The sequence below is a fragment of the Globicephala melas genome, chromosome 15, assembly GCF_963455315.2.
Source record: "Globicephala melas chromosome 15, mGloMel1.2, whole genome shotgun sequence".
NCBI classification, from domain to species: domain Eukaryota; kingdom Metazoa; phylum Chordata; class Mammalia; order Artiodactyla; family Delphinidae; genus Globicephala; species Globicephala melas.
The window spans coordinates 16984789-17007660 of NC_083328.1; the positions used below are offsets into that span (position 1 = coordinate 16984789).

At 50.4% G+C, this 22872-nt stretch overlaps 1 protein-coding gene across 2 annotated transcripts in view; it reads left to right on the top strand.

The window, feature by feature from the left end:
* GSG1L (GSG1 like) overlaps window positions 1–22872 on the top strand; it is a 219886-nt gene that overhangs the window by 133198 nt on the left and 63816 nt on the right. For both annotated transcript variants that reach the window (XM_030871584.2, XM_060285470.1), the window contains exon 3: window positions 8037–8189. In XM_030871584.2, coding sequence (XP_030727444.2) covers window positions 8037–8189 — 153 coding nt within the window. The remainder of the gene's footprint in view (window positions 1–8036; window positions 8190–22872) is intronic.

Consider the following 22872-nt stretch of genomic DNA (forward strand, 5'->3'; position numbering starts at 1 on the left):
CAGGTACAGCAGATACCACTTGCTCAGTCTCCCAGCTAGTAACTGGCAGAGCTAGTGTCAATCTAGGCGGCCTGGCCCATGTCCGGCTCTTCACCCCTATGCCTCACTGCCTCTTGTAATTATTGTAATTGCTAATAATTATACTAATTAGGAAGTAATAGTAATACTTAGCTCTCTTGAATACTTTCCAAGTGCCAGGCTTGTGTGACTTAAAGATATTGTCTCATTTATTGCTCACAAGTCTATCACGCCCATTTTTCAATTGAGGAAACAGAGGGCAAAAGGTTAAGGCCCCCAGCCAATGTCACACATCCAAGACGGTTCCCACCTGTGACTTTCCCCTCAGCCAACGAGCTGGCCCTGGAAAGTGTCTTAGCAAGGGCGGGATTCCTGGGCAAAAGGGAAATGATTCTTGCAAACCCATCAATTGCATCAGTGGAGGGTCAGAGCTGGCGTCATGAAGATGTTTTTTAAAAAGGCAAAAAGTGCAGCTAACAGGATTAGCTGTCACCCCCCAGGCCCTGCCCCTGATGAGAAATCATTTCATTTCTTCTGCCTCGGGAGGTCACCAGTTCTCAGCTGCAAATTGAGCCATTAGCGTCAAGTTTCAGAGACTTGAAACAATCATCTCTGTGATTATTGAGCCTTTCCGGGTGGCACCAAGGCTCCCCGCTGGTCCTGCCCAGAGGCTGCCAGCCCACTGTCCTTCCCAGCTTCCTTTATTCACACGTGCCTGCATGCCATAACGCTAATAGTGGGCATTGATTTTAGACCAGACACTACGGGATGATTCCCGATTGTTTCATTATTCCCATTATACCTTCTCTCCGTTGGCCAGACGCCAACAAACTACGGTCCAGCATTTATTGACTCAATCCCCTCCCCCGCACAAGTCGACTCTCCTTTTTCTACATACATTTGAAAGGGGACTTCAGATCAGTGATGCTCATATTTGAATGTGCATCAGCATCACCTGGAGGGCCCGCTAAGACACAGATGGGGGACTTCCCTGGTGCTGCAGTGGTTAAGAAACCGCCTGCCAGTGCAGGGGACGCGGGTTCGAGCCCTGGTCCGGGAAGATCCCACATGCCGCAGAGCAGCTAAGCCTGTGCGCCACAACTACTGAGCCTGCGCTCTAGAGCCCACGAGCCACAACTACTGGGCCCATGTGCCACAACTACTGAAGCCTGCATGCCTAGATCCCGTGCTCTGCAACAAGAGAAGCCACCACAATGAGAAGCCCGTGCGCTGCAACTAGAGAAAGCCCACGCGCAGCAACAAAGACCCAAAGCAGCCAAAAATAAATAAATAAATTTATTTTAAAACAAAAAGACACAGATGGGTTCTACTCTCAGAGTTCCTGGATTCAGTAAAAGGCCCAAGAATTTGCATCACAAGTTCCCAAGTGCTGCTGCTGCTGCTATTCGGGGCCTACTCCGGGACCACTGGCTAAGATCACTCCTCTAATTGGATCCCTTTTCATAAAAAATGATGTGCCAAGGAGGCTCTCTGAGGGAAACAGAATCTCCCAAATGGTTCAAATGAAGGCCCTTGGATGAAAGAACTCCTAACAGAGGCATGGGAAGGGTTAAGAGAATCTGAGGCCCCCAAGGGCTGATGACAGAGGGGAGCCGTTACCAGCCTTGGACAGGAAGGAGAAACGGGCAAGAACAGTGTTCTGGGGTCTGTGAGAATAGTAGCCGTGACAACGGAGCTATAGTCATGGGCAAGAGGATGAAGCTGATGCCAGAGAAGTAGACAGAGACAGAGAGGGAGCAGGGCAGAAGCACGCTGACCTCTCTCCTCCCATGTGCCGATTTCCAACTCGTGCCCCCCATTGCTGAGTCAGAGGACCAGGGAGCTTGGGGATGCCCTTCTAAGGAGTCAGTCCCCTGGGGCGCAGAGTAGGGCAGAGAGGGGTGGAGAGCTGTGGCCTGGGAGGGGAGGGAGAGGATGGGGGTGATGGAGAGTCCGCAGCACAGAAGGCAACTGTCAAAATGTTCTTCAAGTCTGCTTAGGAACTGCTGAAGATCTGAGCCCTCTCGTTTCAAACAATTAACAAGTGTTAGGAAGGTGTTAAGGACATATTATCGCCAAGCGGAGACTCTTTTGATTGGGCTGATAAGAATTTTTAAAATAATGGAAAAGCGAATAGCGTTTTCACTCTTTGATGCAGACAATTTAATGTTGTGGTTCTTCACACTTAACACCATCTCTCCCCTGGTGGTGGTGTTATTGAGTCCAAGCTTGTACTGCTCATGCATGGCAGGACAATAGATAGAGTTGCTAGGGCAAGGAATAGCGACTTTATTCCGAAAGCCAGCAGACTGAGAAGATGGTGGACTCGTGTCCCAAAGAACCAGCTTCCCCAAGCTAGAATTCAAGCCTCTTTTATACTGAAATGGGAGGGGGTGTGGTTAGTTGTTGCAAACTTCTTGGTGCCGGAATCCTTTGTTCTTGCAACTGTCCAGCTAGGTCAGGTCATGATGTTCCTATAAACCTCCAACAAGACAAATGTTCTTCTCTGTTCTGCAACTTTTTATATGAATGGAAAAGTGTTATACCTATAAAGGTCAGAACCTTGAGAATGGGCCATCCTGTATATTTCAGGCTATAGGCAATATTCTTAACTTGTAGCAAAAGCAATAGAGTATAAAGCTTAAAGGAAAAGAAACCAATCCAATATGGAGTCAGATTTGTTCTTCCCTATTACAGTGGGAAACACAGGTATAATATGTACTTATTTATCAGCTCACATCAGGCATTGGTTAAGGGCTGCTGCTGAGGTGGAGGGCAGGGTGGTGTCAGTGTCCCAGCAGGTGGGGACTAGGCTCTGGTGACCAGGGCAACCCCTGGGGCAGAGAGGTGCTGGCAGGTGGCAGGTGCGTTGAAGTGCTGTCGGCAGGGATGGGTGGGACACCCACAGTGTCACTGCACCTTTGCAGCCCCTCCCCACCCCTCCCCTTGAGCATTAATGTTCCTGTGGATTCTACTTCTTACCCTTTTCTCTTTTGCTCTAAATGCTTTCTTTGGGCATCCATCTCTTTAACAATCACGGCAAACATTTAGTGAGTGCCCATGTCTTGCCAATGTTCCCACATCCCTGTCTGAGCTCCAGCTGCCTCCTGCACATCCCCACTGGAGGTCCTGCAGCTGCTGCAGACTCTGCACATGTAGGAGTGGCTGAGCTCACCACCTTCCTACCTTTAGCAGCATCCCATTCTCACTGAGGAACGATGACTGTCTGCTCAGACGCCTGCGCTGGAAACATGGCCCCACTCTGGACTCCTCCCTCTCCTTTGCCATCGCATTCATGGGTCAGCAGTCCGCTGAGCCCACCCCTCTGGAGTTATCAAGCTCCCCACTTGTCCTCACCCCCGCCCCCATCATTGCCACGGCCCAGGCCACCACCATCTCTTCATGGAGCGCGGCCCAAACCTCCACCGGGTCTTCCAGCCAACCCCCTTCCAGAGCAAGCCTCCCTGCGTGTCTTTCCCTTGCTAAGCCCTTTAGGACTGCATCTGCCTCTGCAGCATGGTTCAAACCCATCTTTTCCAGCCTGGTTCCCAGTGTTACCAACCAGGGTTCTTAGCCTCCTTAATCAATAGAAATTGATAAGAGGCCAGACAAGAAATTCAGGCAAGGCTTTACCGGGGCCCCTGCTGCAGCAAGAGGGAGCGAAAACAAGCAACAGTTAGTTTCCCTTGCTCGCTGGCTCCCGGAGTGAGGGTGGGGTGGGGATGGGGGGGGGGGCGAGCTGGTTCCTTATATGGGGTGAGGGCAGGGGCGGGTCCAGGGGTCGGGCCAGAGGCGTGGCTTAGGTGGTTTGCCCACCCCTTTGGTGGTGCTGTGTGCAGGGGCATGCGCAGTACCGTGCTTTTGCTCCTGGCTCCTCAGAAGTGGCAGTTGGGGTTTTTTTTTGCAGTACGCGGGCCTCTCACTGTTGTGGCCCCTCCCGTTGCGGGGCACAGGCTCCGGACGCGCAGGCTCAGCGGCCATGGCTCACGGGCCCAGCCGCTTCGCGGCATGTGGGATCCTCCCGGACCGGGGCACGAACCCGCGTCCCCTGCATCGGCAGGCGGACTCTCAACCACTGCGCCACCAGGGAAGCCCCGGCAGTTGCGGTTTTTGTCTTTTCGTATCTTGTTTTCCATAATCATAATTTGCCCCAACTGCCAATGTGCACAATTATTTTTAGTCCTTTATAGTTTCTTTGTGTTTTGTTGCTCGAAGAGACTTTGTCCGGGTACGAGCATTGCAGCAAAAGGGTCCCAGGTCCTAGGTCCCAGCCTGAGTCACCAGCATCCTCAAGACCCATCTGCTCTTCCCTGCGACCTCCTTCCCCACCACACCTGGTGGCCAGCTGGGCTCAGGATCACTGAGGACCCCCTGCCCCACCATAATCCCACTCCGTGGCCATCTTCCTGCAAGAATTCCGATGCAGGAATTCTTTGGGATGCTGGAGTGCACATAGATGAGAGCCATCGCCAGGGAACCCAACTCCCCCGATATGACTTCAGAGTGGCCATTCTATCCTGATAGGGTACAACCTCCCTACCCATGATGGTTTCTGGAGTCAGAGAGGCCTGAGTTTGAACCCAGATTGACTATATCACTCACTATCCAGCTGTGTAGACCAGTGGTTTAATCCCTCTGAACCTCAGTTTGCTCATCTGTAATATGGGTGCTGCACTGCCGCCTTGCAGAGTTGTCAGGGAGACTGGGGGAGATCATGCATGTGAATGCTGGTGTTTGAGGCCAGAGTCCCTACAAACAGACTCTGAGGATCCATGTGCAAGTCATTTATAAAGGAAATGCCCTGGAGGAGAATGGTAAGGGGATTGAGGGGAGCAGAACGGGGAAGGGAGGAAGGCAAGTGAGGGGGTGATGTCAGGCCAGGGCCCAGAGAGGGCAGCTTCAGTTTGGGCCCTGAGGGAGCTTTGCAGTGTGGGTCACCACCCAGGGTGGTCTCCACCGGAGCCATGGGGCAGGACTACCCCAGTCGGCCACTGGTTGACAACAGGACAGAGAGGAAGATGTAAGTTTCCAGGCACTTTCTGAATGAATATGGGCAAGATGTAGTCCAGTTGCCCAAAGACAGAAATGCTAAAAAGAGGTGCAGGGACATTGGGTGGAACATTGACATTGTCCAGTATGACTTGGCCCGTGATAAACACCTAATATCCCTTGGCCCTTACGGTGACATCGTTGCTGCTACTAGCATAACCTCAGCAACAGTTCCGCTTCTTACTATAGTTATTAATTTCTCTGGCTTAGGTGGGCTGTAACTTGCAGACAGATGCTCTGAGCCCAGTGGCTAGACAGGGAAATAAATCTGGCAGAAATAAGAAGCATAACCCCAGCCATGCAGCTGAGATTCCACTGTCTGTTTCTCCATGATTAACTTAACTCCTGGAGCATCTCAGTCCCCCATTTCCATCCCATCTGAAAGAGCAGAGCTGGGCCCTGCTATGAGGGGTGGTGGGTGGGGTGGCGGCTTGGCCAGGGGCCCACTTGGGCAGGATGAGAGCATCCCCTGGGGGAGCGGGGGCACTGCGGGGGAGTCAGCTGAGTCGGTGAGCCTCACCCTGGTGAGGCTCCGCCCACCAGCAGGGCAACAGCAGCTGGAGGTGAAGGCTGCTGGGAGGGAGAGCAGGCCGCCCCGAGGGCAGCCGCACCCCTGCATGGCCCAGCTCACCCTGCACCTCCTGCATTCCTCCTCGCTGCCCGGTGGGCCTCGGGCCAGTGAAGGGCCTCAGAGGCTACGAGCGTACGGTGCCAGGGGATGTTTTAACAACATCCAGGCTGCCAAGAGCACATTATTCTCTTACAGAAATCCAAGGGATTGCCCAGGAGATGCGATATTTTTGTAGCAAAAAAAAAAAAAAAAAAAAAGAAAAAAGTTCTTCAAAGCTCTGAAAGCCCCGTTGCATTAGGAATGATAGTGGGTGTTTGAGAATCTGGATTCTTCATCAGAGAATAGATCGGGGCTCAGACATTGCTGTTTGTTTGCTTCCTTCACTGAATGGTGTATATCGGGCATCCCTAGGGCATTAAGGTGGAAAGGACAACTTGTGCAAAGGCAGAGAGGTAGGGAAGGGCAGCTTCCGAGAAAAGAAAAACTGAAGGTCCGGACTGTTGGTTGTAAGAGACAGAAGTTCTACCCCAAACCGGCTTAGGCAAAGACAAGGATCTCTTGGTTCATGTGATTGAAAGAACAAATGACTGGCAGCTGTAGGCGTGGCTGGATCTGGGGGCTCAACGTCACAGGACATGGTCTTCCTCCATCTCTTGGTGCCGCCTTCCTTGGCCTTGGCTCTGCCCCCAGGAAGGCCCTTGCTACTTGACGCAGTCAATTCCATCCTTCCATCTTCCCAGCCTCAAACCCAGTGGAAAAAAGGAATTTTCTTTCCCAATAGTTTCAGCAAAAGTCCTGTGCCTGACTCATTGAACTGATTTGGGTCATGTGTCCATCTCCGGCTGGCCAGGCCTGGTCCATCCATAGTCCCTTCTCAAAACCTATGGTTAGCGTGGCTTGGAGGGTAAGTCACATGATGTCCTCCGCCTCTTACTCGCCACCCTTTTTCTCAGAAATCACTTCTGCTCCCGCAGTGTCATTTCTGCCTCTTGACCGTCTCTAACCTTGACCTCACTCAAGGACCCCTCGGCTCCATTTCCGGTCCCCACCGTGCTCCTCGCATCCAACAGTGATAATGACGCCCATGAACTGAGCTCTTGCTATATGCTAAGCACAAGCTCATTACGTTGCTGTATGAATCCTCGCAGCACCACAATACTATGAGATAGGAGTCATTATTAGTCCCATTTTATAGGTTAAGAAACTGAGGCATAGAGAGGTTCATTCCTGAACCAATGACTAGAGTCAGAAGGACACGGAGTTCTGATTGGCCAGATACGAGTCATGGAGCCAGAGTGTGAATCTGATGCAACTAAACTGCACAGGCTGAGAGAGAAAAGGGGTTCTTCCAATAAAAAGCATGTAGGAAGAAGGAAGAATAATGTAGGATGGGAGAAATAGAAGATGCCCCCTAAATTAGGTGGCAAATGATGGTAACCCAATTTGGACCAATTTGGGGGAAGAGGGAGCTGTGCTACATTAAGGAATAAAAAGAAGCTTTGGATAGCCAAAACACTGGCAGGATGGGGTTCAGCTGGCCTTCAGGAACAGCTGGAACCAGTCGCTCATACTGACAGAGTGCCTGGACTCCCATCTGGGCCTCTCTTCCTGTCTACTTCGGTGGGTTCCAAGCACAGATTCCTAGAGAAGGGCTTTGACTGGCCAATTCTAGGTCACGTGATCACATTGGATCAATTAGCTGTGCCCAGTGGGTGGGACCACAGCAGAACATGGCAGCTCCCAAGAGAACCACAAGGTTGAAGCTGTGGGAATAGTAGTGGTGGTATCTAGAAAAAAGTGGAGTAGGGAACAGGGTAAATAAAAATGTAGGTGTACCTTGAGGGCAGGCATGATGTGTGTAAGAGTTGGGATGCTTATAGCTGTAGGTAACAGAGAACATCATACTGGCCAGCTTAGCCACAGGGAAGCCCTCGGGGCTGGTGGTTGCGTGGCCCAGTGAGGTCATCTTTCCATTGCTCTGCTCAGCAACCAGTGTCAGCTTCATTCTAAGGCAGGTGCTCTCTGGGCCATGAGATGGCTCCCAGTGGCAGGCATGTAACAGATGAGAAGAGAAAGAGAGCCTCCCATCCAGCCACAGGATGGAAGTTCCTCCCTCTAATCTGAATGGACCCGCTTATTGGTCACATGCCTCCCTGAACCAGTAGCTGTCATCCTGAGAGTGCCACGCTCCGACTGACTTAGGCCGGGCTTCCTGAGCCAGTCCTGGTGAGGAGGATGGCTGGCCAGGATCGCCTTACCTGATCAGGACCCACCCTAGAACCGAGGTCTTCTCTAAAACGACTTGATCCCCCAACCCAGGGGCGTGGGGTGGAACGAACCCAGGGAGAGTCCGCCCTGTGCGTCCTCACCTCACTACCTCCCTACCTCCTCCTTGCAGGGGTCCTGTGGCTGTCGGTCGTCTCCGAGGTGCTCTACATCCTCCTGCTGGTGGTTGGTTTCAGCCTCATGTGTCTCGAGCTCTTCCACTCCAGCAATGTCATCGACGGGCTCAAGCTCAATGCCTTTGCGGCGGTCTTCACGGTGCTCTCAGGTAAGGCAGAGGGCCTCGGGCAGTGGGGCAAGAACACACCGGAACCAACCCTGTGACCAGAGCAGAGGGGAATGCGGGAGCTGGAGCCACCCTCGGGCTAAGTCCTGATCGGTCCACCTAGGTGACCATGGGCCAATCACTTCTCTTCTCTGAACCTCAGTGTTACAATTTGTAAAGTAAGATTTGTCTGCTCCCCTGTTCTCTGATTCAGCATGTGTTTACTGAGTGTCTCGTGTGCCAGGTCATGTGTTTAATAAGTATGGGGTTATCGTAATGAATGGAAACAGACAGTTCCACTGCTTCCTGGAACTTAACACACATGGGAGAGAGAGATGGCTTTGCTGGAGATGTATTCAGGAGACGAACGCCCCATGGCGGGCGATGGATTGGATTTGTGGCCCGAGGGAAAGGGAGGTGGTCGTGAAAATGGGCGGACGGTGGCGTCTTTCACAGGGATATGAAAGGGGAGCCTGCTGGGTGTGGCGGGCACATCACTCATCTGCTTTATCGTATTTGCCCTTGAGACCTCCATGGGGAGATGGCCAGCAGGAAGCTTGATGAACAAACACGTTTGGAATCTCAGTGGTGAAGGTGGGGTGAGCAGAGATTGTGGACAAAGGCCAAGGACTTTGAGGGTTTCAGGGAAAACTGGATGGTCAGCAGCGGCAGCACGACTCAGGGAGGTGGAGACAGAAGGCTCCAAGCAAAGGTCATTGGATTAGGTGGCCAGGTGCCCGGGATAGCCTCAGCAGACCCGGGTCATAAGGGGTTAAGCCAGGAGTTTGCCAGAAGGGAGTCAAAGGAGCCTGTACACCATAACTTCAGGAAGCCTGACAGAGCAGTGGCTTGGCTGTGTACGACATCTGTTCCTAAAAAGCCAAATATAAACTGAATTTCTATAAATCTAATCTTATTCTTCATGCACTGGAAGAACTCTTTATTTAATGAAACCGAAACGATGAGCCTTTTGGTAAGGGAGATAATCGCCCCCTAATTGAGGTATGTGTATATAACAGAAGGATCTCTCAAAGAATAGAGAGCGGAATTCAAGAAATTATAGCATGCTGCATAGATCAAAACATGCGCATTGTCATTCCCAGGATGTGGGAAATCTAACCAGAATAGTAAAGGGAAGAAAAGAAAAGCAGAGGGATCCTCACAGCACAGTGTCGATTTTGGCCGCCCTCCCCTTCTGCCGTGACCCTGTTTTCAGTTATTCCAGATCAAGAGATGGGTTATTCTTTGTTTGCTGTTATTAGATGTGTTTATTATGCCTGAAATCAGTTTTTTTTTTTTTCATATTGTATTCATTTACTCCACCAACACTCACTGAAGGCCTCCTGGGCTCCGGGGTCGGTACTAGGTTTGCGGGAGTCAAAGAAAAGATGACTCAGTCCTGGCCTCCTGAAGTTTGCCATCTTGTAGCGACACAGACTCATCAAACCCTTGTAACGTGGCAAGTTGACCTTCATGAACTGGGTGTGGTGAGTCCTGCAAGGGGGCACCTACGTTTGCCCAGGGGGTGCCCATGGGTGGGGTGGGGCCTGAGGAAGCAATCATTTGAGCTGAGACTTGGAAAACAACTTTAAGAGTTTGCCTTGTTGGACAACTCGGGGAGGGCATTTTGGGTGGAGGGAACAGCATAGGAAAAAGCTTAGTGACGTGGCATATTCTGGAAACGTCACGTAGTTCAAACTAATGGGAACGTGAAAAGGCAGGCGAGTAGGAGTGTCGCGAGCTGAGGCTGGAGAGCCGGGTAGGGGTCTTGGTGCTTTGCACGGGTCTATAGATTTTATCATGCAGGCAATAGGGAGCCATTGAAGAATCCAGAGCAAAGGGTGATACGGTCAGGTTTGCATTTGGGGATGAGGGTTCAGGGTGCAGCACGGGAGGAGTGGAGCCAGAATGGAGGTGAGGAGGCCAGCCAGGAGGTGAGAAAGGGGGAGGCCCCAACCCCATGCAGTGGCTGTGGGGATAGGAGATGCAGGCACAGTGCCTGCAGACTGACTAAGGAGAGAGGTGGGCGGGAATGAGTGGATTGGAAAAAACCAAGACTCTAGGTCAAAGGTTCCTAGTGTGGAGTCCACAGAATTCAGAGAGTCCATGAACCTGGATGGGGGAGAAGTTACATCTTCATTTCTCTAACTTGCAACTGACATTTAGAATATCTTTCAAATCTGAGCGGAGGTAACGCATCACAGTCGTGGGCGGCACCTGTGACATAGTCACCAATAGGAACCACGTTTTTCATATGCACATATCTTGAAATGCACTCCTTCGAAAGGGCAATACTTCTGAGCGCTTCCGCTGAATCTTATCTAACATGCTAATGAGGAAGCACGTATATGACTATATAACACATGTGTTTGAATATTTTGCTAATTGTATTTCAGTATAACTGGTTTCTTCTATATCCTTTTATTTTATGCAGCTGAAAACATTATTCTGGGGAGGGGGTCCCTAGGTCTAGATGGCCAGACCCCTGATCTGGGCTGGCATTTGGCCAGGATGGGATGGTACCACCAAGATGGGGAAGGTGGGGAAAGAGCAGCTGGGGGAGATGATGGGTCCCTTTTGAACAGGTTGGGTGTGAGGTGCTGCAGGGTGTCCAGGCTCCTTTTCTTGTCAGTGGTTTCATCTCTCCTTTTCTTTCTCTCTACCAAGCATCAAAGAATCCCCTCCATTATCCCAAGCATCCAGCCCTCCCCTCAACCTGCTTACTCCTGTCACAAAACAAAAGCTGGTGGCCAGCCCAAGGCAGCTGTCTCTGGTTCTTCAAGCCTCTCTCGTGGGGAAGCGGGTAGGGGGCTCTTCCCCCTACCTCAAACGGCTTATCAAAGTTTTCACCCCTCAAAAAACCCCCGTTTCCTTCTGGGGGGAGTCCCACTGCTAAAGAAAATAAGATCATCTCCGTAATTTCAGGCAGATAAACAATGCACGGCTCAGGGAGGTTAACTGACTTGCCCAAGGTCACACAGCTGGTCAGTTGTGGAGCTGGGATTAAACCCGGCTCCTGCTGGCTTCAAAGCCCTCTGCTCTTTTCTCAGGATCGTACTGCAGGAGTGACCGGGCGGGCAGGGAGGGAGAAGACTTTTAAGTCCTCAGAAAACAGTAACTGAGAGGGATGTAGCAGCCAGATGATGGGATAAGTAAGTGGTGGAGAGAAAGGATTCTGTATTCATGCCTGGGAGAAAATAAACCCGGGAGAAACATGAGACCAGGAGAGAGCCAAGCCCCTGACTTGCCTGTCCTGGAGGAACCAGGAAGCTGGCCTTTCAGGAGCCCCTTGAGAACAAGGCAGCTGGTGGGGGGGGGGGGAGTTGGGGGGGGTGTTTGGGGAGGGTGAGAAGCTTGGAGGAGGTGGGTGGGCTTCTGGTTTGTTGCTGTGGGAGGGGAAGGAGTGGGCGAGCATCGACTGAGTCCCTGTGGGGAGAGGGTTGGGCTCTGATGCTGCCAGGGCTGTGATGCTGCCGGACCAGCTCACACGGAGGGGTCCTCAGCCCAAGGTCAACGCCTTCTAGGGTAGAGGAGAAAGCAGAGGCAGGGCAGCCCCTACGGGAGCCAATTACTATAATTAATTATTATAATGAGCCAGTGGGTTAGGATTAATCGTAATTGCCAACGCGGACTGAGATGCCATGCTGCACCAGCACTGGCCTGAGCCTGCTGCATGTGTTAATATCTTTATTCCTCAGTGTCCTTGTGGGAGGGGCATTACGTCCATTCCACAGATGGGAAAACTGACTTGCCAGCAGTCACATAGCTAGCCAGTGGATGAACCCAGAGCCTGCCGCATAGAGTGCTTTGAGCAGGGCTTGGCCCCCAGGACTTCAGGTTGTCACTGTTGTTATTATTATTCCTAGTTGTCCCTGAATAAACTGAAGGGCAGATCAGGGCCCCAGGGACCAGCCCTGTCACAGTGAGGCTGGGGTGAGGGATTTGGACTCTACAGCCAAGGGAGAAGGGGTGGTGGGGCAGGGCCAGCAGGGCTATGTCCCCAATTCTGGCAGGAGGGTGGTTGTACAGATTGTTGGTCTGCTGGTCCAGAGCCTAGAGCTCCCAGTGCTTCTAGGGACCCACAAAGTGCTTTAATTTTGACTGTTTTTAAAACCAGAAGAAAAAAGAGAATAATAATGAAGGCATAAGAGTGAATCTAGGCTGGACTGGTATTTTTTATACCACTGCCATCGTAAAATGTAATTTTTAATATTTCTGTTATGGAGGAACGGGCCCATGAAGTCAAAAGTGCCCGGGGCCCTTGAAAGTCATAATGTGGCCCTGCACTGGGCCACAGCTTTTCTCCATCTCTCAGGCCTGGGCAAGACTAATACCAGACGGGGATGCGGCTCCAGCTGCCAGTGTCGCCCCCACCCGCCAGTGTCACCCCCACCCAGCCAGTCCTGTGACTTTAGCAGAGCTGCTGGAGAAGATGGGGCTCCCTGTGCCACTGTCTCTTCCCCCAGCGGCCAGGGTCTTGTATCTCGGAGAGGATGTGAAAGCAGGCTGGAAGATGTCTGTTCTTCCCCAGTTTCTCCGAAAAATGAGGCTGATCTACTTAGGAAGGAAAGAAAGTCATTTGGAGAACTCCTGGATGGTCAGGCTAACACAGGTGGGCTTTTAGTAAAAACTGCACTGGAATGAAGAGGAGGACGTCTGTTTCCAGGAAAAAATTAGACCTCAGGGAGAAGTCAGCAAGAGTCTACTTTGTTAGGTATCGAGAAAAGGAAATTTTGCGATAAAACAAAAAATGACCAAGGCTGAGGTAGCTCTTTGAATCCGGGAAACTAGAACCTTATCTTTTATGTAATCTTGGCATATTTGGCTTCATCCTAAAGCATGTATTTCACTGCACAGTACACCACGCTTAATCTCGTATTCAGTTTCTTAACCTTATATACATAATGTGTGATTTGAAAATTTTTATTTTAATTTTCTTTTTTAAAAATACAGAATATCTTAAACTTGAAAGGCAATTGGATGGAGTATGATGGGACTTGGGGATGTTTTGATGCTTTTGTGACCCCAAACTACAGGGCTAGTGGAAACTTAGGTTACGAATTAAAGTTTGAATCTTGTATGTTTTTCTTTGAAGGAATTCTAATCTTACGCATTCAGAATGACTTCTCAGAATTTTGACTGAGAAGCATTAAAGTCTTAACCATTACATACACTTTAAAAAAATTTCAGGGGCTATTTTCAAGGTGAGGTATGAGTTGAAGGGCAAGCCTGCAAGGTGGACACCTACCCGTGTGTTTTGGATAGACCTTTGGGGATCTGGAGGCCTGGGGCCTGAGGGACACAGCAGGCAAATCCCACTGCACTGCAGACACCCGTGGGACCACCAGAATCCTCAGAAACCAAGCTGTGAGGCACGCAAAGTGCGCACACCTGCTCCTCTGGACCCAACTCCAGCCCCATGAGCCATGAAGCCTGTGAGTTCCAGGAAGGCAGTTTTATAGAGCCATTGGCCCTACGACCTGGTCTGAGGCTGCCTTCTGTGAGTGAATGTAAGCTGGTTAACCCATCAGGTTTGCCTTTCACTGGCTGCCAGGAAGCTTAGATCTGTTTGTTTTATGTCCAGTCATGGCAGCTTCCACCAAGCGAGGTTGCCTGTGGTCTTCAATTCCTCCCCAGTCCACCCTTCACTTAATTCTCTGACTCTTCCTTAGAGCTTACTCTTGGTGTGATGATCTGTAACTTCCTACCGTAAACTGCCATTGTATTTTAGGGTGAGTTTCCTGAGACACTAATTCCACTAGCTACCCTGGCACCTTGGGCCTGTGCTAAAAAGAATCTCCTGCCCATAGCTCCCTCTGTTCAGTTCTTCTGCCCTGGCCAGACTGGGTCTCTTGCTCATAACTGAGAGAGCAATTACTTTTGTGTATTTTTGTGTCTAAAAGTACAGAGGGTCTAAATCAGAGAAATGAGTTTTTCAATATCATTAAAAGCTCCTTTTGCTTGCAAGTGACAAGAACCCAAATTAGCTAAAGGAAGAAGTTGGGGGGGGGGCGTGATTGGACTCTATTGATTCATGTAATGGAAGAGTACAGGGTGGTTACGCTTCAGGCATGGCTGCATCCAGGTGATCATGTCATCAGGAATCGAGCTGTATCTCCAAACTCTGACTTCCTTTAGCTTCTGTCTCAGTCAGGCCCATCCGTGTGGAGAGTGGATAGCCATAAGCAGCTCCAGCCTTACGTAAGATTCCAGAGGCAGAGAGGACTCCTTTCACGTGTCTCCTGCAAAACTCCAAGGAGGGCTATGATCAGACCAGCTGGGTTCATAGACTCATTCCTGAACCAGTCACCATGCCAGAGGCTGAGACACTGTGATTAGCTGGGCCCGGGTCTCTAAGCACACCTGCGGTGGGGGCTTAACCATGGACCAAGCAGGATTACTATGCAATGGTGGACAAGTGGTTGCCCAGAGGCGTTGTTGACTGGAAGTCCCAGTGGTTGGGAATTGGTTGTCTTGTCAAGTTGGGAGATGATCAGGAGGTCAGCGGTGGAGCTAAGGGACTCAAGAGCCCCAGGAATGGTAGAGGGCTTCATGTGGGTTCCTCCAAAGCAGACCCTAAGGTGAAGATATGGGCGCAAGTAGTTTATTTGGGAAGTGACCCCAGGAAGTATGGTCGGACAGTGGATTTGTAAGACAGGAAGGCAGGAGGGCCAATAAACGGAATGTTGGCAGGCGGGTGACCACTGGCGGCAACTGGGTTTCCCTCCTGCTGGGGACCCTCTGAGAGACTGTAGGACGCCCAAGGGCTGAGAAAGCAGTGGAATTTCTTCACCATCTCTCATCCATCACTGGTTTAGGGGGCACTCCTGAGTCAGTGACTCCCCCAGCATTTCTGGCCTTCGCCACCTGAGATGGAAAGTGTTGGAGGAAGGAAGCCACCAACATGCACCGGAGCTGCCCGCTAAACCTGCAGTGCCCTCTGGTGCCGGCCGGGGGGGTTATGGGTGAGGACAAACCAAGGCAAAGGGTGCTGTTCTGACGTTAGCCTGTGCCCTGCAGTACAATTCTGACGCTATTTGCCATCAGATGCCACGGTCCCCAGCAAGACTGCCCCACTGCAGGTGCCACCTGTAAGTTCAGGGGGTCCCTGGGCTGCCCGCGCCTCTAACCAACTGGCTTCAAATCAGCTTCCTCATGACCCTCTGAAGTCTGATAATTCGTTAGGACTACTCACAGAACTCAGCAAAGCACTATACTTCGGGTTACAGTATCGTCATAAAGGATACAAATCAGGACCAGCCAAAGGAAGAGACACCCAGCGAGGTCTGGGAGCTAAACCAAGGCCAAGGTGAGGTTTTGTCCTCCGAAGCTAACCTGGCCTATGTGGTTCTCATACCCTGAATCCAGCTCTGCAAGGAACACTGCATTTCTTTCATTTCTGGAAAAGAGCTTCATTTTGATCCTGTGCTCCCGTCCTCCTGGACTGGTAGAAGATGTATTGTCAGAATTTTGAGGGGCTTACTCCCTACTGCCTTTGCCTGGGGCTGTGCTGCAACTGTCTGGTCTTACGCAGTGTCAGACAAAGAGGGGGTGGGGTTTAATCTTTGTCATTATCATCTTCATCATACAGCTTAGTCCCTGATCTGAAACCCTTAGGGCTAGAAGTGTTCCAGAATTTGGAACTTTTCAGATTTGGGCAGGTAACGCAATACATAAACCATCCATCACACAACACCCCAGTAGGGGCTGGGGCAGCACCGTGTAAGCAAACAGAGTGAAACACGCGAGTATTCGTTCTAGGGGGGAATAAATAAAGATGGTCAATAACCTCACGTCCATTCACGTCAGGTTTTGGTGCTAAATGAGTTCAGGCCAAGTCAGGTTTTGTGGCCAGATGAATTATGAAGAAGCTTTTGCGTTTCAGAACTTCTGGGAATTTGAAACTGCAGATAAGAAATTAGGGCTCAATAGCTTCCATTTATTGAGCATTTATTATGCCAGACACTGTTCTAAACATATTCCCTCTGTTGAACCCTACAGATGTTCCCATCTGTAAATGTTATTCCCATTTTACAGTTGAGAAGACTGAGGCACCGAGTTAGTATGTGGCGGTTCTGGCTTCAAAGCCACGTGCTTTACTGTTACATGGGTCCATGTAGGTTGCCACTGAGCCTCCTCTAATGCCCTGTTCACAGGGTCCCTTCCAGTCCCCAGAGCTCTTTGCTTCTAGGGCCAGATGGGAGCTGGGAGAAGGGGGCTGGTGACCTCAGTGCCTGTGGTGATCAGAGGTCTCAAGTGCAGTGCCTACAGGGACCACGTAGGTGACATAAGTGAGTCAAGCTGTCCAGATGTAACACAGCAGTGGATGTGGGGATGGCGGCCAACTTGGGAGTGCACACCCCACCAGCACCCCATTGCTGCCGTGGAGGAAGATGCACGGCCTTCAAGGAAAGCCCAAAGCTGGTTTTTTTATAGGAAAATCTCCTGATTTTTAATTCAAAATGTTTTTTAAACAGCTTTATTGGGATAGAATTTACATATTGTAAAGTTCACCCATGTAAAGTGTATAGTTTAAAGGCTTTTAGTAACCGTCGCAGAATCTAATTTTAAAATCTTTTCATCACCCCAGAAAGAAACCCCGTACCCGCTAGCGGTCACTCCCTATTTTCCACCAACCCCCACCCCATCTTTAGGCAACCGCTGATCTACTTTCTGTCTCCATGGATTTGCTGATTCTAGACATTTTATATAAATGGGGTCATACACTATATGGTCTTTTATGACTGGCTTCTTTCACTTAGCATGGTGTTTTCAAGGTTCATCCAAGTTGTAAGATGTATCACCACTGCGTTCCGTTTTATTGCCGAATAATATTCCATGGCACAAATACACCACATCTTATTTCTCTGTTTGTCAGTTGATGGACATGTGTGTTGTTTTCCACTTTTTGACTAGTACAAATAATGCTGCTATGAACATTCATGTCCAAGTGTTTGTGTAGACATATGTTTTCCTAGGAGAGGAATTGTTGGGTGACCTAGTAACCCTAGGTTTAACTTTTTAATTCAAAATATTTCAAAACATTGTATTAGCCAACAAAACACCACTGCAGACCCCCAGCATCCACTCCTGCCCCAGACAAGGACAATCCAACCCTTTTTCTTTTGTTTTTTCTTTTGCGGGGGGGGGGGGCTACGTTGGGTCTTCGTTGCTGTGCATGGGCTTTCTCTAGTTGTGGCGAGCAGGGGCTACTCTTCATTGTGGAGCATGGGCTCTAGGCGCACTGGCTTCAGTAGTTGTGGCGCACGGACTCAGTAGTTGTAGCTCGCAGGCTCTAATGAACAGGCTCAGTAGTTGTGGCCCATCGGCTTAGTTGCTCCGCGGCACGTGGGATCTTCCTGGACCAGGGCTTGAACCCGTGTCCCCTGCATCGGCAGGTGGATTCTTAACCACTGCGCCACCAAGGAAGTCCCCAACCCTTTTTTTTGTCCTAAGGACTAGAAGACAGCTCACTCTTTCTCTCCCTGACTCAGAGGTCCCTGTCTAATCTCCTCGGTAAATTAAGGCTTCTAAACATGAAAGCCAGGAGGGAAGGATTTTGCAGATGGGTTTCCCCTCTTTGCTGCAAAACCTCTGGGACGAAGAAGTCCAGAGCCTCTTACCGTTTGAATGAAGCGAAAGGAAAAAGGGGAAAAGTACAGGGGAAAAAAGCATGAATTACCATCTAAAAATATTCCGCCACACCTATTTGCCGAATGGTCATTTTGCATACTTAGCGACTGACCTCAGGTTGATACTTGTCAAGTGTACGGCTCTCCGTGTGATAAAGTTCCAGCTCCTTTAGAGTTTTAAATATAGAAGGCTTTTTTCTCACTTCGCCTCATTGGACATTTTAGGGGATTTTTTTTACAAAGTCTGTTTTTGTCATTTCTAGTTGGTATTTATCAAATGTTACTTTTGTAAACAAAATCTAAACTCCATCCTAAGACCACAAAATGTGGCCTTTGCCATCCTCTCTAACTTCACCTCCTGCAATCAGCCCCTCCTTGCTGGCCTTCACGCTCTCTGAGCTTGGTCCTGCCCAGGCCCGTGGTCCCCTCCGTGTGGCTGCCTTCCCCGCATGAGCCTGGCTCACTTCCTCCTTCAGCCAGCTGTCACTCAAATGGCATCTCCTTAGGAGCTCTTTCCTTTCCCCCAGTCGTTTCCATCCCCTCCTGCTTGTTTTTCTTTCCTTTTTAGAAATATTTCTTTCTTTCTTTCTTTCTTTCTTTCTTTTTTTTTTTTTTTGTGGTACATGGGCCTCTCACTGTTGCGGCCTCTCCCATAGCGGGGCACAGGCTCCGGACGCGCAGGCTCAGCGGCCATGGCTCACGGGCCCAGCCGCTCCGCGGCATGTGGGATCCTCCCGGACCAGGGCACGAACCCGTGTACCCTGCATCGGCAGGCGGACTCTCAACCACTGCGCCACCAGGGAAGCCCTATTTCTTTATTTTGTTTGTGCTGGGTCTTAATTGTGGCATGCAGACTTCTTAGTTGCGGCATTCAGACTTCTTAGTTGCAGCATGTGGACTCAGTTGCAGCATGCACGCGGGATCTAGTTCCCCAACCAGGGATCGAACCCTGAGCCCCTGCGTTGGGAGCGGGGAGTCTTACCCACTGGACCACGAGGGAGGCCCCTGCTTGTTTTTCTTAATGGCACATCTGCTTTCTGAGCATCATCTAAACCGTGGTGGGCACTCAATGAATATTTGTTGAATGGATAAGAGAACTTATATACTGACTTGTTTACTTGTCTGCCACCCCATCTCTGCTCCTCAGACCAGGTTTTCTCAGCGGTGGCACACTCTTTGCTAGATCATTCTTTACTGTGGGGAAGAGGGTCTGTCCTGTGCATTGTAGGGTGATAAGCAGCACCCCTGGCCTCTACCCACCAGATGCCAGTCATGCCCCACCCACGTCGTGACAACCAAAAATGTCTCCAGATGTTGCCAAATGTCCCTTGGGAGGCAAAAAGCACTCCTGGTTGAGAACCACTGCCCTGGACAGTGGGGTCCCTGAGAGCCACGGCTGTCTTCTTCGCTGCTGTATCCCCAGGGCCTGGCCCTCAGCAAATTCTCCTTGAATGTAGGAGTGCACTGTAGAGGCGACACGCGTGGGCCAGACCCCTCACAGTGGGGTTGTTGACGTTTGAGCTTTGGGGTTTGCAACTCGCCCCAAGAGGACAAGCAGGGACTCTGAAACCAGACAGATCAGATCAAACCACAGTTGGGTCCCGTTGAAACTGTGTGGTCTGGCAGGTTACTTATAGCATCTTGTAGCATCTGCACAAGATGGGTTTGAGCGATGAAATGACATCCCCTGAACCACATGAAGAGCCAGTGGAGCAGGGGGATACGCAGCACATTCTCGGTCTTGTTTGTTGAAGAGTTTGGGTGAGAACAGTGACACTGATGGGATTGGGTACAAGGCTGTACACTTCTGGGTAGGCGACCGTGGGTCCAGGTGTGCCCAGGACAGTCCCAGCATCATTTGTTTGTTTGTTTGTTTGGTTTTTTGCGGTACGCGGGCCTCTCACTGTTGTGGCCTCTCCCGTTGCGGAGCACAGGCTCCAGACGCGCAGGCTCAGCGGCCACGGCTCACAGGTCCAGCCACTCCACGGCATGTGGGATCCTCCCGGACTGGGGCACGAACCCATGTCCCCTGCATCGGCAGGCGGACTCTCAACCATTGCGCCACCAGGGAAGCCCCCAGAATCATTATTAACAGGGCCCCTTTCATTCCCAGAAGCGTCCTGGTTCGGATGATAAACTGTCTGCTCACCCACTTTTGGGGGCTCTGCTCTTGCCTTATTCTCTGCGTTACTTCTTAAAAGAATCCACATCTTCCCCTCCTCTTTCCTAAGGCAGAAATCACCCACCCCAATGCCAGCCCTTTCTGGCTGTCACTCCTTTGAATTGTTCCTTTTCTCCTAGTCCAGTGCTTGGTCTATTTCCGCTCTGATTCTCTCTGCTTGCTGGAACAATGGGACTTCTTTTTTAAAAAAAAAATTTTTTTTTTACTCTGAGTTGCTGACTTTCATCTGGGCTTTGTTTTTCTTGTGGTTGTTGACAACTGGGCAACAGGGAGGGAGGCCAGGCAGGGTGGGGACTGCTTGGAGCTGGGGGATGGGGCTGTGACAGCAGCCTCTCGCCAGTGTAAGTGTTAATTCCACCCTGGGGCTGACAGACACTTAGAGAAAGACTCTCTTAGCCTTCAAGGATGGGTGGAAAGGTGTGAAAACCCTTGCTGGGGAGGAAGCAGGATGACAGATGCAGAGGCCGGAGGGACACACGGCATCCATCCTTCATTTCTCCTTCCTTCTTCCCTTCCTTCCACAAAGAGTCCTAGAGCATTTCCTCTGTACCAGGTACCAGGAAAACAAACAGGCAAGCTCTGTGCCCTCGGGGGCTTGTGTCTAGTGGGGGGAAGCAGTGAATTAGTGAGCAGTTGGGACTGTGATATGAAGAGACAGTCCCAAGGCCAGAGACCACGCTGCTGGGGGCTCAGGGGCCCCTCCAGAGGCCCTAAGGATGGGAGGAGTTAGCTGGGTGAGGAGGCGGTGGGGGTGGAGGGGGTGAGAGAGAGTGCCCGAGGCAAGGGGGCAGCAAATGCAAAGGCCCCATCCAGGCGGGGTGTCGGAGGATCTGTGAGAAGGTGGCCGTGGGAGGAGACTGGGGAGCAAGGGAGGGCTGGGGATGAGATGCAGAGACGATGGGGCAGGGCTTGAGTTTTCTTAGCAGAACAACAGGGAGGAAGCCAGGCATTAGGGGTTTTCAGGAAGGAGGTTTCAGGGAAGGTGACCCCCTGGAGCTGCTGGACACGGATGCGCTGGGCAAGGGCGGGGAAGTGGAAACTTGGGTCTCATTGTGACTGACGGTGGATGCCAGGCCAGGAAACGTGGGCCTCGCCGGAGTGGGGGTGTAGTTGGGGACCTCTGAGGCTTTAAGCAAAGAAGTGGTAACATCAGGGGCAAGTTCTAGAAATATGGTTCTTGGGGTAGAGTGAGGGGTGGGCACAGATCCAGGAGCCCGGCTAGGAGGCTATGTGGGTGTCTGGCCCCAAGGAGGTGGTGGCAGTGGGAACAGAGAGGGATGGGGATGGATTTGAGAGAAGAAGGATTGGCAGCTCCTGGAGGGCAGGGGTGGGAGTTGTTGATGGGCCCAAGGTTGTGACTATGATGGGGAAGTGGGGAGTCATGCCCTGAGGTCAGGAAGACAGAGGGGTGCATTCTGGGTGTGTGAGGGCTGAGACGGGACCTCTCATGGGAAATGCTTGCTCACCATGTCTCAGTCTGTCCAGGGCTAGGAGGGAGGGGGCAGGGAAGAGAGGAGGGTAGAAGGTCCCTGGTAAGGAAAGAGATGGAGCAGGAGACTAGGGGAGGCAGGGGGAGATGGACAGACCCCCTAGGATGGAGGGGGACACACACACAGGGAGAAAGAGACAGCCAAGGGGGTGAGGGGAAGGAGGGAAGAGACACAGCAAGAAAACGGTAGCAGAGACACTAATTTTTCCTGAGCCCCTACTGTGTGCCGGACCCATGATCACAGTTAATCCTACGATTAACCCCCTCTGCGACTCGAAGACCTTGGGGACCCTCTACTGTTGAATAAAGTCTGGAATACAGCTGTGTGTGTGTGTGTGTGTGTGTGTGTGTGTGTGTGTGTGTGTGTGTGTATCTTAATGAATTACAACAGAATTCCGAGAATAGCGATAGCAATTATTGGTTCATTCATTCATTCAACCAATGTTTATTGAGCTCCTACATACGAGACATTGTTCTAGAACAGGGTCAACAAACTCTTTCTATAAAAAGCCAGAGAGTAAATATTTTAGGCTTTGCAGGCCATTGGGTTGAAAGCAGCCATAGACAATATGTAGATGATGGACATGGTCATCTTCCAGAACAACTTTAAGAATGGCAGTTCCTAAAAACATTTTAAATAGACCTACCATATGATCCAGTCATTTCACTTCTGGGTAATTCTTGGAAAGAAGCAAAATCACTGTCTTGAGAGATATCTGCATTCCCATGTGCACTGCAACATTATTTACAATAACCAAGACATGGAAACAACTGAAGTGTCCATCAATGGATGAAGAAAAATGTGAGATATATACAAACACACACACACACACACACACACACACACACACGGTGGAATATTATTCAGCCATAAAAAGAAGGAAATTCTGCCATTTGTGACAGCATGGCTAGACCTGGAGGGCATTATGCTAAGTGAAATAAGTCAGACAGAGAAAGACAAATACTGTATGACCTCACTTCTATGTGGAATCAAAAAAAAAAGAAAAGTAGAACTCACAGATGCAGAGAACAGGTTGGTAGTTGCCAGAGGAGGCAGGTTGGGTTGGGTAAGATGGGTGAAAGTGGTCAAAAGGACCAACTTCCAGTTATAAGATAAATGAGTCCTGGGGTTGTTAACGTACAGCATGGTGACTGAAATGAATGACATGGTATCATATATTTGAAAGTTACTAAGAGAGTAGATCATAAAAATTCTCATCGTAAGAAAAAAATCATAGCTATGTGAGGTGATGGATTTTAACTAAACTTATTGTGGTAACCATTTTGCAATACAGATCTTCCTCAACTTGTGAGGGGGGTATGCCTGATAAACCCATTGTTTTAAGTTGAAAATGTCGTAAGTTGAAAATACATTTAATACAC